General features: G+C 41.6%; 1 protein-coding gene across 6 annotated transcripts in view; it reads left to right on the top strand.

The window, feature by feature from the left end:
* ptprsb (protein tyrosine phosphatase receptor type Sb) overlaps nt 1–14,399 on the top strand; it is a 71,539-nt gene that overhangs the window by 30,489 nt on the left and 26,651 nt on the right. For 3 of the 6 annotated variants that reach the window (XM_076876407.1, XM_076876408.1, XM_076876409.1), the window contains exons 6-10: nt 6,616–6,726; nt 10,756–10,770; nt 12,174–12,443; nt 12,844–13,223; nt 14,130–14,331. In XM_076876407.1, coding sequence (XP_076732522.1) covers nt 6,616–6,726; nt 10,756–10,770; nt 12,174–12,443; nt 12,844–13,223; nt 14,130–14,331 — 978 coding nt within the window. The remainder of the gene's footprint in view (nt 1–6,615; nt 6,727–10,755; nt 10,771–12,173; nt 12,444–12,843; nt 13,224–14,129; nt 14,332–14,399) is intronic. The other 3 variants (XM_076876411.1, XM_023154614.3, XM_076876410.1) reach the window with 1 other exon arrangement.

The following is a 14,399-nucleotide window of genomic DNA, read 5'->3' as shown; positions in this document are numbered from 1 at the left end:
AAAAGAACTAATGCTGAAAATTACTAGAATGATAATGAAGTCAAGGTAGGAATCTAAAACTCCACCTAACAAAAATCAAAGTACCAAACGTACATGTATAGACTAAGAATTTGAACCTCAAAATCCACACAAAGCACACAATAAGAGTGAGTGACCAGAAAACAAAGACTATCACTGTTATTACATCAGAATGTGCAGAAATAAAAAATTACAAAACATCAGTATCTGTGCCACCTCGGTAATGGTTGCAGCTTATACCACACCTGATCATCACTGGCCATGCTTTTATTTTTATTTTTTTTATTTTAGTTGTCCTTTTTTTAACTAAACTATAACAACTGCTAAATTGTAGCCACCTAAAATTGTACATTTACTTGATCTGCTCTGAGACGTTTGCTCCCTGCTTGTGTGTCATGCAGACATGACAATGATTCAGTGGTACAGTATGTTAGGACACATATCACATCAATGAAACAGTAGCAAGACGAATGGCCTACTGAGATTCACCCCAGGCTTTAATAGGATTTGAAATCACCAAAACCATCACAAAGCCAAACAACAAAATGTGCTGTATAATGAACCGAACAGTGCAGCGAAATGACTTGGAGGAAATCAATTACACCTGACTTGGGAAAGAAATGCGTTATGGATAAAACACTCCTTTAAGATTTGTTTAATGGAGGCACTTTCCGAGCAATGCTTCTGATTTAGTGGATAGCTGCCAGCTCTTATTGGACTGCAGCCAGGAATGTGTTTTGGCCACAGTCATTCTGTTCTCTCTGCCTCTTTTCTTCTTCTGTTGGCTCTTGGAAATACTTTTATGAGCCATATGGGTCAGGAAGAAAAATGAGATAGAGAATGACTGCAGTAGAATCCCACAAAGGATGTCTCATCTTAGCCATTTCATAGCTCATAAGTATCCATCATGTGTGGGGGCTTATCACTGCAGATAACTGTCCACGGTGGCCTTTGACAGCCGTGAACTCTGTGTTTACCCACCTCAAATGCACACATACTCACCCCATCAGTCCTCGGTGACAGAAACATATGGGGTGGTATAGAGATGAACTTTTGCTGGCATCTGTATGCCTCGATCAGGTATCTATCTTTTTTCCATGCCATCTGCTGCACCAGTTTGTATGTGCATGAGGAGAACCATGACAAGCTATCTGTCTGCCCCTGACATTTGGGACTTAGAGCTGGAAAGTTAACCTAAGCACTTAACAGCTTATGTAGACCCACACTCTTAACAGATGGCATTCAGTACGGACCCTGAGGTTGACTCCAGGATTACATATGCAGACTCTTTGGTAAGGACTAAGACGTGATGAAGGTTAATGGTGTATGTCAGTTTATCTGTTGACGTCAATACAGAACACTTTTTTAAAGTAAATTTTTGCATGCACCAAACAAAATTGGTTATTCATTTTTAACACCTATATAGGGTTGCGTCAAAGAGACTGACCCAAAATCGCGCATCATCGTGAAATGCTATTTTCACAGAGTTTATATTTGGTTGGCTGTTACTCAGCAGAATATTTCACAACCAGATTTTAAGAGAATTTGAAATTGGGACTTTAGCCAAAGTAAATCATTCATTTTTGGTAACAGTCTGTTTCTAAGAAAAGAAAAATCTAAAAATGGTGAGCAGTACAAATCCTTTGACAGAACGTGCTTTCAGGCTGACAGAAAAAGTGGAACTTGTGACACGGATAAATCTGCAGACTGACAATTAGGAATCGTTTCTGTCTCTGTGTGCGAGAATAAAAACCAGAACTAAGTCAGAACCTGGAAATTTTGAGCGTTTTTGCGTCTATATTCATTATCGATTTATTAAGTAACTGCTGCGTTAAACCATACCTAAATTTCTGCGTAACACTTTGCTTTGAGGCTTTTCTGTTCATGTTTTAGTGAAATGTGAAATTAAAGAGCAGGTTGATAATGGTTTGGAAACAACAGTTTCGGTTTTAAAAATTACCAGCAGTTTATTCGTAACTGTGTTGCGTTCGTAGTAACTGTCCTTTGTGTCGACGCTTGTTAACATGTGCCTCCGGTTAATTTAATGTCTCAACTTGTGGGAGACTGGAGCCCAAGTGATCTGTTTTACCTCAGTGTCCCATCAGAGCTATCAGATTAACAGTATCCGCTGTCATCTGATCAGCTGAGTCTCAGCCCACAGAAATAATACACCATCCACGATTTCACAGTAGCTCAATTTACTTAAGTCACATCTTATTCTGGGCCTGTCAGCATCCCAAAACTGCTCTCTCTCCTCGTCTCTCTTCTTTTACTTTTTCGACCTTTTGCTTTGCCGTCCCACAAACCATCATCACGTCGTTTTGACGCCCGTTTTCTGTCTGCGCTATGTGCTTGTGTACATAAGTTTTGACCTGCTGACCTTTCTATGTATATATTCAGAACACCTGTCCACCCCAGTGTAATGTAATGTCATGTTTTACAGCAGTAGATTACAACTGGCAATTTCAAATTTTCGCTGCTTGTTAGCCACACGAGCTGCTTCCAGCTGTCGCACAAGTTCTCGTTTGCAGATCTAAACCGGTCCATTTCTACCTCTCCACCTCCTCGCCATCTTTCCTCCCACTGCTCCTTTCTTCCTCTGCTTTCTGGTTGAGAAGAAGGCTCTTCTTGTAGAGCGGATAATTTATTCCTGTTTGTTTCCCAACTCTGCCCTGAACCACAGGGAAATGAGAGATGGAAAATAGGGAGAAAGAGGAGGGCACGAGCTGTTCTGCTGTCATGTAACTGCAGAAGACAGAAACAAATGGATGACAGCTTCAGCGAGCAGCGTCTCAGCTCACCTAACACGTTCCCTCCTTTAACCCTCTGAAATCACAGCATTCAAACTTCTTCATAAGCTGACCTGCAAGTGTGTCTGTGTATGTGTGCGTGTGCAAAATCTACGTATACTAAGACACACAAAATCTGTCTGTATGTGTGTACATAACCTTAAATATGAGGTTTTATTTTGGTGTAACAACCACCTTATTAAGTGTTTGGTGTTGATCCACTGGGATTTTCCCACACCGCTGTCTCCAGGAAGAATGGTAGAAAAAAGAAAAAATATCCAGTGAGCAGCGGTTCAAATGCCTTGTCGATGTCAGAGGTGAACGGAGAATGGCAAGGCTGCTTTGAGCTGAGAGGAAAGCAACAGTAACTCAAATAACCACTCATTCTTACCAAGCCATGCAGAAGATCTGAGCTCAGCCTTTGACACCATTTCTCACTCTGTCCTTCTAAGCAGACTTTCCTCTCTCGGCATCTCTGACTCACCCCTCGCCTGGTTTCAATCATATCTCCTCGACCGTTCCCAGTTTATTCAACTAAGATCATTCCGCTCTCGTCTATTCCCCGTCACCTCTGGTGTACCCCAAGGCTCAGTTTTAGGCCCTCTTCTCTTTATAATATACATCCTCCCTCTAGGTACCATCTTCCGCAAATTTGATCTTCAGTTTCACTGTTTTGCTGATGACACCCAGTTATATCTCTCTTGCAAACCTGATTCCTCCCTCCCACCTTCTTCCCTTACAGAATGTCTATCCGAGTTAAAATCCTGGTTTGCCTCTAATTTTCTAAAGCTCAATGAGGATAAAACTGAGATCCTCCTTATTGGCACCAAATCCAACCTTTTGAAGGCGAACCATTTCTCACTCACCATCGATAACTCCACAGTTTTCCCCTCTCCTCAGGTTAAGAGCCTTGGTGTCATCCTAGACAGTTCACTTTCCTATAAATCTCACATCAATAATCTCACCCGTTCTGCCTACTTCCATCTACGTAACATTAACAGATTGCTTCCTTCTCTTTCCACCCAGTCTACGTCCATTCTTGTACATAGTCTTGTTACCTCCCGTATTGACTAATGCAATTCTCTTTTGCATGGTCTCCCCCAAAAATCCCTCCATAAGCTTCAACTGGTTCAGAACTCTGCTTTTATTGTTCTTATTCTGCCATTGTTTTACTAAGTGTTTTATCTTATTGTAAAGTGTCCTTGGGTGACTTGAAAGGCGCTCATAAATAAAATTTATTATTATTATTATTATTATTATTATTATTATTATTATTATTATTATTAAGAGCATCTCTGAAAGCTCTTCTGCAGTTTTTTCCTATCTTCATGGACAACAGAAGATTCTGCCTGCTGTGACAACGTTATGGTTGGGATTTAGTGTAAGGATCATGAAAACATGGATCCATCCTGCCTAGTATCAGTAATAATGGTGTAATGGGAAATGACTTTAGTATGAGTTCAGTATATCCATCTTCTGATGGCTCTTTCCAGCAGGAAAACGTACCATGTCACAAAAATCAGATCACCTCATACTGGTTTCTTTAATATGACAATGAATTCACTGTACTCAAGTGACCTCCACAGCCAATATGTCTAAACCCAGTAGAGCACCTTTGGGATGTGCAGCCAACAAAGCTGCAGCAATTGTGTGATGCTATCATGTCAATATGAACCAAAATCTCTCTTTTTTTTATTAAAGCAGTTTATGCCAAATAAGGGTCCAATTAACCAATGCACCTAATGAAGCATCTATTTAGTGTATTCTTTCTAAATATTATTACTGTGCATTTTATTTTCTTTACCATTTTTAAGATATACAACAGATAATATTCAAAAGAACATTTGTACATAATGATGAATACAGTAAAAGGCATCAGTCAACCATCCAGCACTGGAGCAGATGGTTGAGGTATTTAACATGTGCCATCTTTTGGCTCATATTGTCTGTCACTGCCGTGCACCTCTGCCTATTATATCAATGACAATGTCTATCTCTCGTGGAAGAGGTATTCCACATCTGCTGCTCTTCCCAAGGTGACCTCAGTTTTCCCCATTAAAGATCTTTTACAGAGTCTTTCCTTAAGGTCAGCTTACTTAAAGTGAAAAGAAAATGTCTATAAATAATTTGTTTCTGGTCCACATGAATTAATAAACCCACTAAATTTAGCAGCTCAAGAGTTACAACATACAACAATGACATGTGCAGTTATCTTCAGAGATGGCAAAAGTACACACATTTGTTCCTTAAAAAGAAGTCGTTGTGTTTAACTGATTCGGCTCACTTTAACCTCTGACTATAGAGCTGATGCATTAGTTATATGCTTCTCTTTGCTTCTTTCTTATCTTTGTGTGATAAGCACTGGTGATAGATAGACCAACAGGATTAGCGTTTATGTTATATGGTTTCCTCCTTTAGGTTTACATCACTTTTACAGGGTTACGGTTTTGATTGATTGATTGAATCTTTATTTTGAACATGTTGAAAAAGTATAAAAAAAAATAAAAAATATAAAAAAAAATAGAATTAAAAGAGACAAATGAACAAAGTACTTGTAAGTAGTACTCTGTTACTTATCTTTTAAAATTAAATAATATTTAGATTGAATGGTTGTGCATATTGGTGTAATGCACAGGGGTTATTTCGCTATTACTTCCTTTTAATATCAATATAAACGGAGGGATTGTTTTTAAGTATTTTGGCTTTTATTTTTGTATTTTATCTTGTGTATTGTGTATGGAAAATAAAAAATCTGTGCAGAGCGATGCACAGTATATCTTGCTTTTCTCTAAATATCCCTGTGCTTCTCTTAAAAGCCAGATGCCTTTTATCAGTCTCACAGAAGATCTGATATAAAACACAGTGCTTTGTATGAGACTAAAACTTGCTCTTTTTGTGTGGCTGTTTATCTACACACTCCCGTATGTGTTTCCATCCTTTCCTTAAAAAGTGTGTGTGTGTGCCATGTGCATTTAGATTTGTGTCACTTTCTACTCTGTGCAGTGCAGCAGAGAGTGATGCATGGTTTTGTGCCTCCTCCTCGGGCTCCGTGTCAAAGTCAGTTTCAAATGAGACGGATGTGACAGAGCAGACTGAAAGAGGGGGGGAAAAAAACAAAACCAGAGAAAGAACATCTCTGCTGGTAATTCAAAAGGCCGTTAGCTAAGAAACACAGCAATAAGAATAGTACCACGTGAAGCAAAAGAACACCTGACGAGTGCCGTGTGTAATTATAGCACGTTTAGGGAGACTAGGACCAGCATCGCTGGGTCGTTGCCCTGGGGTAAAGCTGTGTAGCTGCTGCCAGTTAACTGCAAAGATAGAAACAGGCTTTCTTCATTCAGCAGTGTGCCTGCTGCTGGAGAGGAATCACCAGCTAGTACAGAAGTATAAACTAAAGGCGCTTTAAGTGTCATCTAAGTTTGTAAAAAGTGAGTTTGAGACTTGTTTTTGACTTCCAAACTTTTCGAAAGGGAATTCTGAATTTGTGAATATGTTGCCGCTTCCTTTCCCCCTTTCGGTAGCAGGATGGGAGACGGGGATGGTTAGAGGAGACGCAGTTCTTTGTGGAAAATCCAACTCCTGATACAGAGAGAGTGTTGTGCGGACCATTCATTTCTGCCTTGCAGAAATAACAACTGAGCTGACTTTATTGGATGTTGAAGCAACAGACAAAGAGATACCCCAGGGTCAAACTATAGCAGATATTGCAGGATGAAAAGGAGAGGATGCAAAAGGATGGCGGACAGTGGCAGAAGCATTTTCTGCAAACATATTTATCTGGGGTTTTCTTTTTTTTCTCTTGCAGGAGCGTTACAGATTGAGAACAGCGAGGAAACAGACCAAGGGAAGTACGAGTGTGTGGCCACCAACTCCCAAGGCGTGCGCTACTCTTCTCCCGCCAACTTATACGTGCGAGGTAGGACCTGAAACGCAGAACACACATGCACGTACACGCACGAACAAGACACAGACACCGAAAAATCACTGTGACGAAGGTGCCTTAGGTATTACTAGTAAAACTACCTCTTCTGTATTACTGTGCTCTTTAACAAGTATTACTAACCCATCCATTGTCTACAATATATGTTGATTCTGTTGTTTGGTATTTCTCACAACCACCTTTAACAAGTCCACCTTAAACCTTGGTGCGAGCTCCGACGGTTGAATCAAAGCAAGGATAAAGCGGGACCACACCTTGGTTTAACTGCATGGAAACATCACTGATCTGTCTGCTAAAGTGGTTTCTGTACTAGAGGCAGATTAATTGGTTGAGAGATTTGAACAAAATTGGGAGTGAGAGTCAAGATGTAATTTTGGCTTTACAGTGTTTCACATTAATGGGATCACTGTGGACCCCACATGCTTAAATAAATCTGTGGGTGCTGTTGTAACACTGGCTTATGGCTCAAAGGCCACAACCAATGTCCAGTATTGCAAGTTCTAGTTTCTATTTTACGTGGGATAACAGAGAAGCGTGAATGCAGTTTGACTGGTGCGTGCGTGTGTGTGTGCGCGCGCGTGTGTGTGTGTGTGTGTGCGTGCGTGTGTGTGTGGTGCAGTGAAGCGAGTGGCTTTGCGCTGGCCGTTTTTATTCTCTCTGTGTTTCCCCGTTCTCTCTCTCCCCTCTCACGTCATTGTGTTCTGCATCAACCCCCTTCCATCCCTCAGAGCTTCGAGAAGGTTGGTGCGCTCTTTCTTTTCTTTTGTTACTCCTTTGTTTCAGAAAGCTTCACTTATTGAAACAGAGGGAAACAAAAAAAGACGACAAAAAAAAAAACAAACCACAGTATGAGTTAAAGGACAGCGGAGTAGATTTGAAGTGAAATGATTCAAACCTGTATCCAAAATGATGAGAGTAAAGCTGCTGCGATGATGAAGCGGTCTGCCTACGCAGCAGAGTGCATTGACTGCATTGTGAGGCCTTGTGTGCAGAACCCTTGGTATTGCCTTCACTCCCCGATCAATGTTTTCTGCATGGTATGATCTTGTTGTCATGGAGACCCAAGAATTGGAAGATTAAAAAGAGGCAATGTTTGCATGGAAGGAGTGAGAGAGAAAGAGAAAGGAGCACCGCTTGCATGTGTGTTGACTGACGGACTGACACCAGAGCATGGCACAGTGTGTTATCACGCTTATTGATATGCTCAGATTGTGATCTGATTGAACTTGCTGTCTTGTCATGTCTTGCTACTGTTTTTTTGTGTGTGTATGTTTTTTTTTAATTCTTTTCCCCTTTGTACCATCTTGTTTGGCGGCTTGTCTTTGTTCCCATGTCATCACATCTGCTCCAGTGCTGCACTTGTTGAGTGGAAGTCTTGCACTTGCTTGTGTATGCCCCCTTGTTCTGCAGTTTTACGTTCGGTTTGTCAGACGAGAATCACTCACTGGTATAAATTCATGACGCAAACTCAAAATGGCAAGAGGACGGGTCACGTGACTGATGATGGACACTAGTGTTGAAACTAACATTAACGTTGGCTAAATTATCCGGAACCACTGCACTACAGTTCAGAATACACGTGTTACGATGGAGCATCATAGACTGTACATAAAAGATGGATTGTGAGCAATAATTTTTTGTTTGCTTTCTTTTTTTTCCTTTGGAGCCAGAAGTTACCATGTTTAGATGAAAAGGTGGATGCGCATTAGCAAGACCGATTAGCAAGATGCATCCACCGAGATGCATCTCATTAGGATACTGTGTTAACCATTCAGAAAGCCATTTTATTTGTCAGACAATTGCATTAATATCATGTCCATAAGCCATAACATTAGAGACACTTCAAGACAGCTAGCCGCAGAGCCTCCTCTGCTGGCACACACGTCTGTCTGCCCCACTCCTAATAATAACACCCAGCATTGCTGCTTGTGTTACATACTCAAGCATAATATGAAAAATAGGATGCCTTGCTTTAGACATTATAGAATACTTAAATTAGCTACACCTCAACCAAGTTCATTTGATTTGTATTTTCCACAGCTATGAGACAAAAGACATAAGGTTTACAAGGTTACAGGTTTTATTTATTTGTTTATTTGTTTATTTTTTCCCCTTTTCCACCTGTGTGCTTTAAATATTCATACTAATGCTGCACATTTTCTACAGGTAGCCTCTGAAGGTTTATTATACAGTAATAAGTAAAATAAGCTCTCTTTAATGGACTGTTATACAGTCTAGGCCATGTCTTACCTTGCTTGACTCCCCACCAAACACTGTGATACGTCTTTGTTGACTGACATTTGAAATTAATTATATCCATTCTCAATCTTAGATATTGAGAGGGGTATTAATGATTCTCTCTTATTACAGTGGTTAATGAAAGCTGTGTCCTTGAGACAGACAAGATGGTGCTGAGTAAATGTCAGCTATATAGCGATGCTGAGATTCAGCGGTAATCCTTATGGCTGTGCCAAGGTCTCCCCAGCCCGTAGCCTCCAGACTCCCTGCAGAGAACAGGACTAATGATAGCTCCACTAATAAAGAGCGAAGCTCCTGGCTCGTACAAACTGTATAGAAAATGGTGGGGAATCATGCGTCCTGGCTCGATTAACTTTAAGCTAGAGGCTCTGTGAGCACAAAAAGGATTATCCCTTGTTATGAGCTCACTTTATTGTAAAGTACTCACCTTTGGCTCCCCAGTGGATTCTTCAGTCGTCGTCTGTGTTCACGACCGGTATTTTTAGAACTACTCCACCGCTTGATGTAGGAGATTACCGAACAGTCATCTTGAGTCTTTACTTTCATCCTTAAACTTAAAGCATTATCAAATTAGCCCACATGCTTACATTGACATCTTTTATTTATTCTTGCTGTGTTGACAGATACATGCCCGTGTGGCTTAAACTGACGTTTTGGTCCTGCTGCATTGCACCTGCTTTGTCTTGTGCATGGAGCTGTCATGGATGCAGTCTGTGTGCGTGTCTCTCCAGCATGCTCAGATGAGGAGATGCCTGCCCAATCATGTCTGTTTTCTAACAGATCTACCTGTTTTTGTCTCTTTGTCTCTTTCTTGTCTTTAACTTCTGTATCCAATTCTGGGTATATTTTTAAGTTTGATTTTTTTTTTATTGCTTTGGTTTGTTTTTCCAAGTTGCTTTGAACTTTGTTATTCGTGAAATGACCACAACTATTTACTTTTTTTTTTAATTTCTTGAAATCATGCAAAAATGTTAACTTCTATCCAATTGTCTCTAGATGCTTTGAGTAGGGGGGATGTGGCCCACGAAGATTCCCAGTAATGATGTCACTCATTAAGGAGTGGAGGTTATGCAGCAAATTTATCAATATTTATGTATTCATTCAAGTATTTAATTTGACATTTTCTTTCATATAGCGTTAGATTTATTGCTGGATTTGCAAGTAATTGAGAAAAAAAAGACTAGACTCTTATTGTTTTGCTACTGTAGGGATATCTTCTTTTATTCGTAATCTTTTTTAAACTGTCTATTTTTAGGGCTTGTGTTGTTTATCGCACATATAAGCTTTCTAGTTTTGAGTTTAGTTTCAACAATGTTTCTGCTCTTTGTCTGCCTTCCCTTTCATTCTCTCCTTTCATCCAGAGATGTTTGTCCGTTACTCTTTTTGTCTCTTTCTGTTTCCTGTGTTTTTGACCCACGGGTATCCTCTTCTTCTCTGTTCTTTCAACATCCGTTCTCTTCAAGTCCTTTTCTCTCTGTCTCTCTCTCTTTCTCTCTCTCTCCCTCTTCTCTTACTTTTGAAGCACCTTCTTTCTGAATGGGCCTGACTCTGGTATACAGCCGTGTTTTAAAATAGATCCATGTGTTTTCTTCTTCCTCGCTCCTCTTTTCTTCCCCCTTTTCCCTCCTTCCCCACGAACCCTCTTCTAATCCTCTCTCCCCTGTCTTTTCCCCTCCTTTCCCATCCCCTCCTTTTTTCTCTTCTCCTTCTTCTCCTTCTGCATTCTGTCTGCACCCTGATGTGTAGGAGCGACAGACACATGTACATAAGTTTATTAACTTATAAACATGCACATACTACCTCACATATCTCTCTTTTTGCTCGCACTCGTTCTTTCCCGTTCTGCCTCGTTCTCTCATGCTGTCTTGGTGTTCTTTACTTAAATGTGTCCGATGATCACTTTGTAAATGCCACAACACCTTTTTAGAACCCTTGATCCACTCCTGTCCACATTTCCTATTCATTTGACTACACACTGTATCAGTTTTGAATCCTATGTATTGTACAGTATGTTGTTGTACAATGTGGCTGTCCTTTGCTACATTGCGTTTCATTGTCTGGAAGAGAAGCAGAGCTGCCTCTCTCTCTCTCTCTCTCTCTCCCTCCCTCTCGCTCTTTTTCTTTGTCTCTCTGTCTTTTTCTTTTCTGTCCTTCGATCTGTCCCTCCCGTGTCTCTGCTCTTATCTTGCTTCTCTCTGTCCCCCCTCTCAGTCCACAGTTCTTCGTTCTCTTCTTTGTGTTTCTCCACCATTTTATCCCTCTTGAGTCGCCCAGGCATGCAAGTGACCTATGAGTTCAGTCTCTCGATGCATCTCTCCCCTAATGTGTAGTCAACCGAGCTCTGACAGATGCAGTATTGGATATAACTTGCCACTTTGCTTGTTCTTCTCATGGGGACACAAATAGCAGGCAGGGCCTATTGATTGGCCCCCATGATGCATATACTCTCTAAAAGGAGCCCATCTACCGCACAGGCACCTCAAGGCACGGCAATCTGAATGAAGAAAAGTTTTTTCCCTCATAAGTTACTGCTAAAGTTTAGCCTGCTTAGTCACTGCTTCGAGGTGTTTTATTAATAATTCTGCATAAATCTGCTTCCTGCATAAATTGATAACCCGTAAAAAAAAAAAAAAACCCGCTGTTGTCGTTTTTTGGGTTTTGGTTTTTTACGAAAGAGAAACTGACTATAGGTGTCATGTCCTGGATGAAATGATACTCAAGAGTTTGTCACTTTATTATTTTGAGAAGGCAGCTCACTCTGAGTGGTTGAGCTCAGCACAAGATTTGTGTCTTTTTGTTGGATTCATCAGTGCCATAAAGTAATTGGGACTAAACTTGAAATATCCCTATGTAATTTTCTGTAAAAACCCTGAAGTTCATTCTCCCCCTTCCTGTTACCTCTCCTCTCCTTCTCTCTCTCTTTCTTTTTTATCTTTCTCGCCCTCTCTCTCTCTTTCTCTCTCTCAATCTCTATCTCGCTCTCTGCCTCGCTCTTTTTCTTCTCATTCTCTCCCCCCTTTACTCCCTTGCCCCCTCCTCCTTCTTTCTCTCCACCTTTCTCCTTCTCACTCCCTTCCCCACTTTTCTCCTTCCCCTTCCTTAACCCCTCTCCCCCACCCCCGTCCCACTTCCTTTCTCCCCTCCCGACTCTCCTCCTTTCCCAGTGCGCCGCGTGCCCCCTCGTTTCTCCATCCTCCCTTCCAACCACGAGATCATGCCAGGAGGGAGCATCAACATCACCTGCGTGGCTGTGGGTTCACCCATGCCTTATGTCAAGTGGATGCTGGGTAACGAGGACCTGACTCCCGAGGATGAAATGCCGATTGGACGGAACGTGCTGGAGCTCAATAGTGTCCGCGAGTCTGCAAACTACACCTGTGTGGCAATGAGTAGCCTGGGTATCATTGAGGCCAGCGCTCAGGTCTTAGTGAAGAGTAAGGGCCCCGGCAACCTTTAGATGCCTAAGAATGTTTTTAATTTTAGCCTGAGAAAGTAGAAAAGTTCAGCTGTCTTCTCATATGTACTCAGCAGGGTTCTGGCATCCCTTGTAGGTGAAAGTGTAGCAATTTAAATAGTATAACGTAGCATCCTTAATTTATTAATCAGTGTATTTCAGGTTAAATGTTACTGTCACTGGACACTGCAAGTACCACTAAAGAAATGCAGTTTAGCAGGTTGAATCTAAATGTAATATATGTTAAACAAAGCAACATTTATACTGTAAAAGAATCAAGTATTTCCACTAAATATAAAATGTAATTTCAACACTGAGACCAAGAGAGTATTTTTCTTTTTTCAAACGTTTAAATCACCTGCTGCCACTCTAATCCCCAGCTTTACCAAAGCCTCCCGGCACGCCCATTGTCACCGAGACCACAGCCACCAGTGTGACCATCACATGGGACTCTGGCAACCCCGACCCCGTCTCCTACTACATCATTCAGTACCGAGCCAAAGGGCCCGACAGCAAGTATGAGACAGTGGACAGCATCACCACCACCCGCTACAGCATCGGGGGGCTCTACCCCAACACAGAGTACGAAATCAGAGTTTCAGCCTATAATACCATCGGCCAGGGGCCCCCGTCCGCTCGCGTGGAGGCTCGTACGGGAGAGCAAGCCCCCGCCAGCCCGCCGCGAAACGTCCAAGCTCACATTATCTCTGAGAACACTGTGATGGTCCGCTGGGAAGAACCGGAAGAGCCCAATGGACAGGTGAGATGAGGATTGGAACAGCCCTGTTTGATCTGTTATCAGTAGAGGAAAACACACATTTTTACATTTCCTTTTATCTGCTGGCATGCTTCTCCAGCTGTCAACCTGAAAAATGTTCTCAAAAGGGTGGTGAATGCCTGCACCGAGACCTCAGATACCCAGCAGAAAAAGTCCTTCATTTTTGTGCTTTGTGTTCTGTAACAGAGAGGACGGACCGATGGACAGACAGAGAGATAGATAGATAGATAGATAGATAGATAGATAGATAGATAGATAGATAGATAGATAGATAGATAGATAGATAGATAGATAGATGTCTCCCTGTGCTCTTCTCTCTAAAGAAGGAAAGGGTAATTGGACAGTCCTCTCTAAGTACAGAGCGCTCCCTCCAGAGGCCTGTTTCCTTTTTCAAGCCTACCAACCTGCACCGTAGGTCCATAAAAGTACAAGACTGAAACTGAGTGCATATGAGGATTATGGATATTAAAGAGTAATAACAGGAGAGCTATACTTTGTACTACCCATAAACTAATCCCACAGACGAGGAATATCGTGATCACATTTTAAATGCTACAATCTGATGGCATCCACAGTATTATTTATTTATTTTATTGAAGCTTTATCAGGACGAAATGTAAAACTGCACCTTATGACAGTGACCTCTAGGAAACAGTAATCTGTTGGACCTGAAGTCAAACAATAATTCAGACACGATGACCTTGGCTGCCGTAAATTCTTGTTGTGTTAAAAGATGGCATTATGGATTACCCCGGTTGTAGGACAGTGGGATTAGGTGAAAGTCACGTAATGCATCCCAGTCCCCGATGACCTTAAAATCCAGTCCCAATCAAAACAAACTTGTCCGCACGATTCACTGGGTGGCTTTCCTTTTGCTATGTTTTGTAGGTGAAAGGCTATCGTGTGTACTACACCATGGATCCGTCCCGGCCTATAAACGAGTGGCAGATTCATAACGTCCAGGATAGTGTGCTCACTACCATTCAGAACCTGGTAACCTCAGAGACCTACACCATCCAGGTCCTCGCCTTCACCTCCGTTGGGGACGGACCCTTCTCAGACCCCGTCCACGTTAAAGTCTTGCGTGGAGGTTAGTGCGCGACCGTGCATCGACATAATCATCGGTAGACGTTCGTGAAAGAGAATAAATTTAGCCCG

This window comes from Maylandia zebra, linkage group LG18 (genome assembly GCF_041146795.1).
Source record: "Maylandia zebra isolate NMK-2024a linkage group LG18, Mzebra_GT3a, whole genome shotgun sequence".
NCBI lineage: Eukaryota > Metazoa > Chordata > Actinopteri > Cichliformes > Cichlidae > Maylandia > Maylandia zebra.
This window is presented reverse-complemented; position numbering and strand designations above follow the sequence as displayed.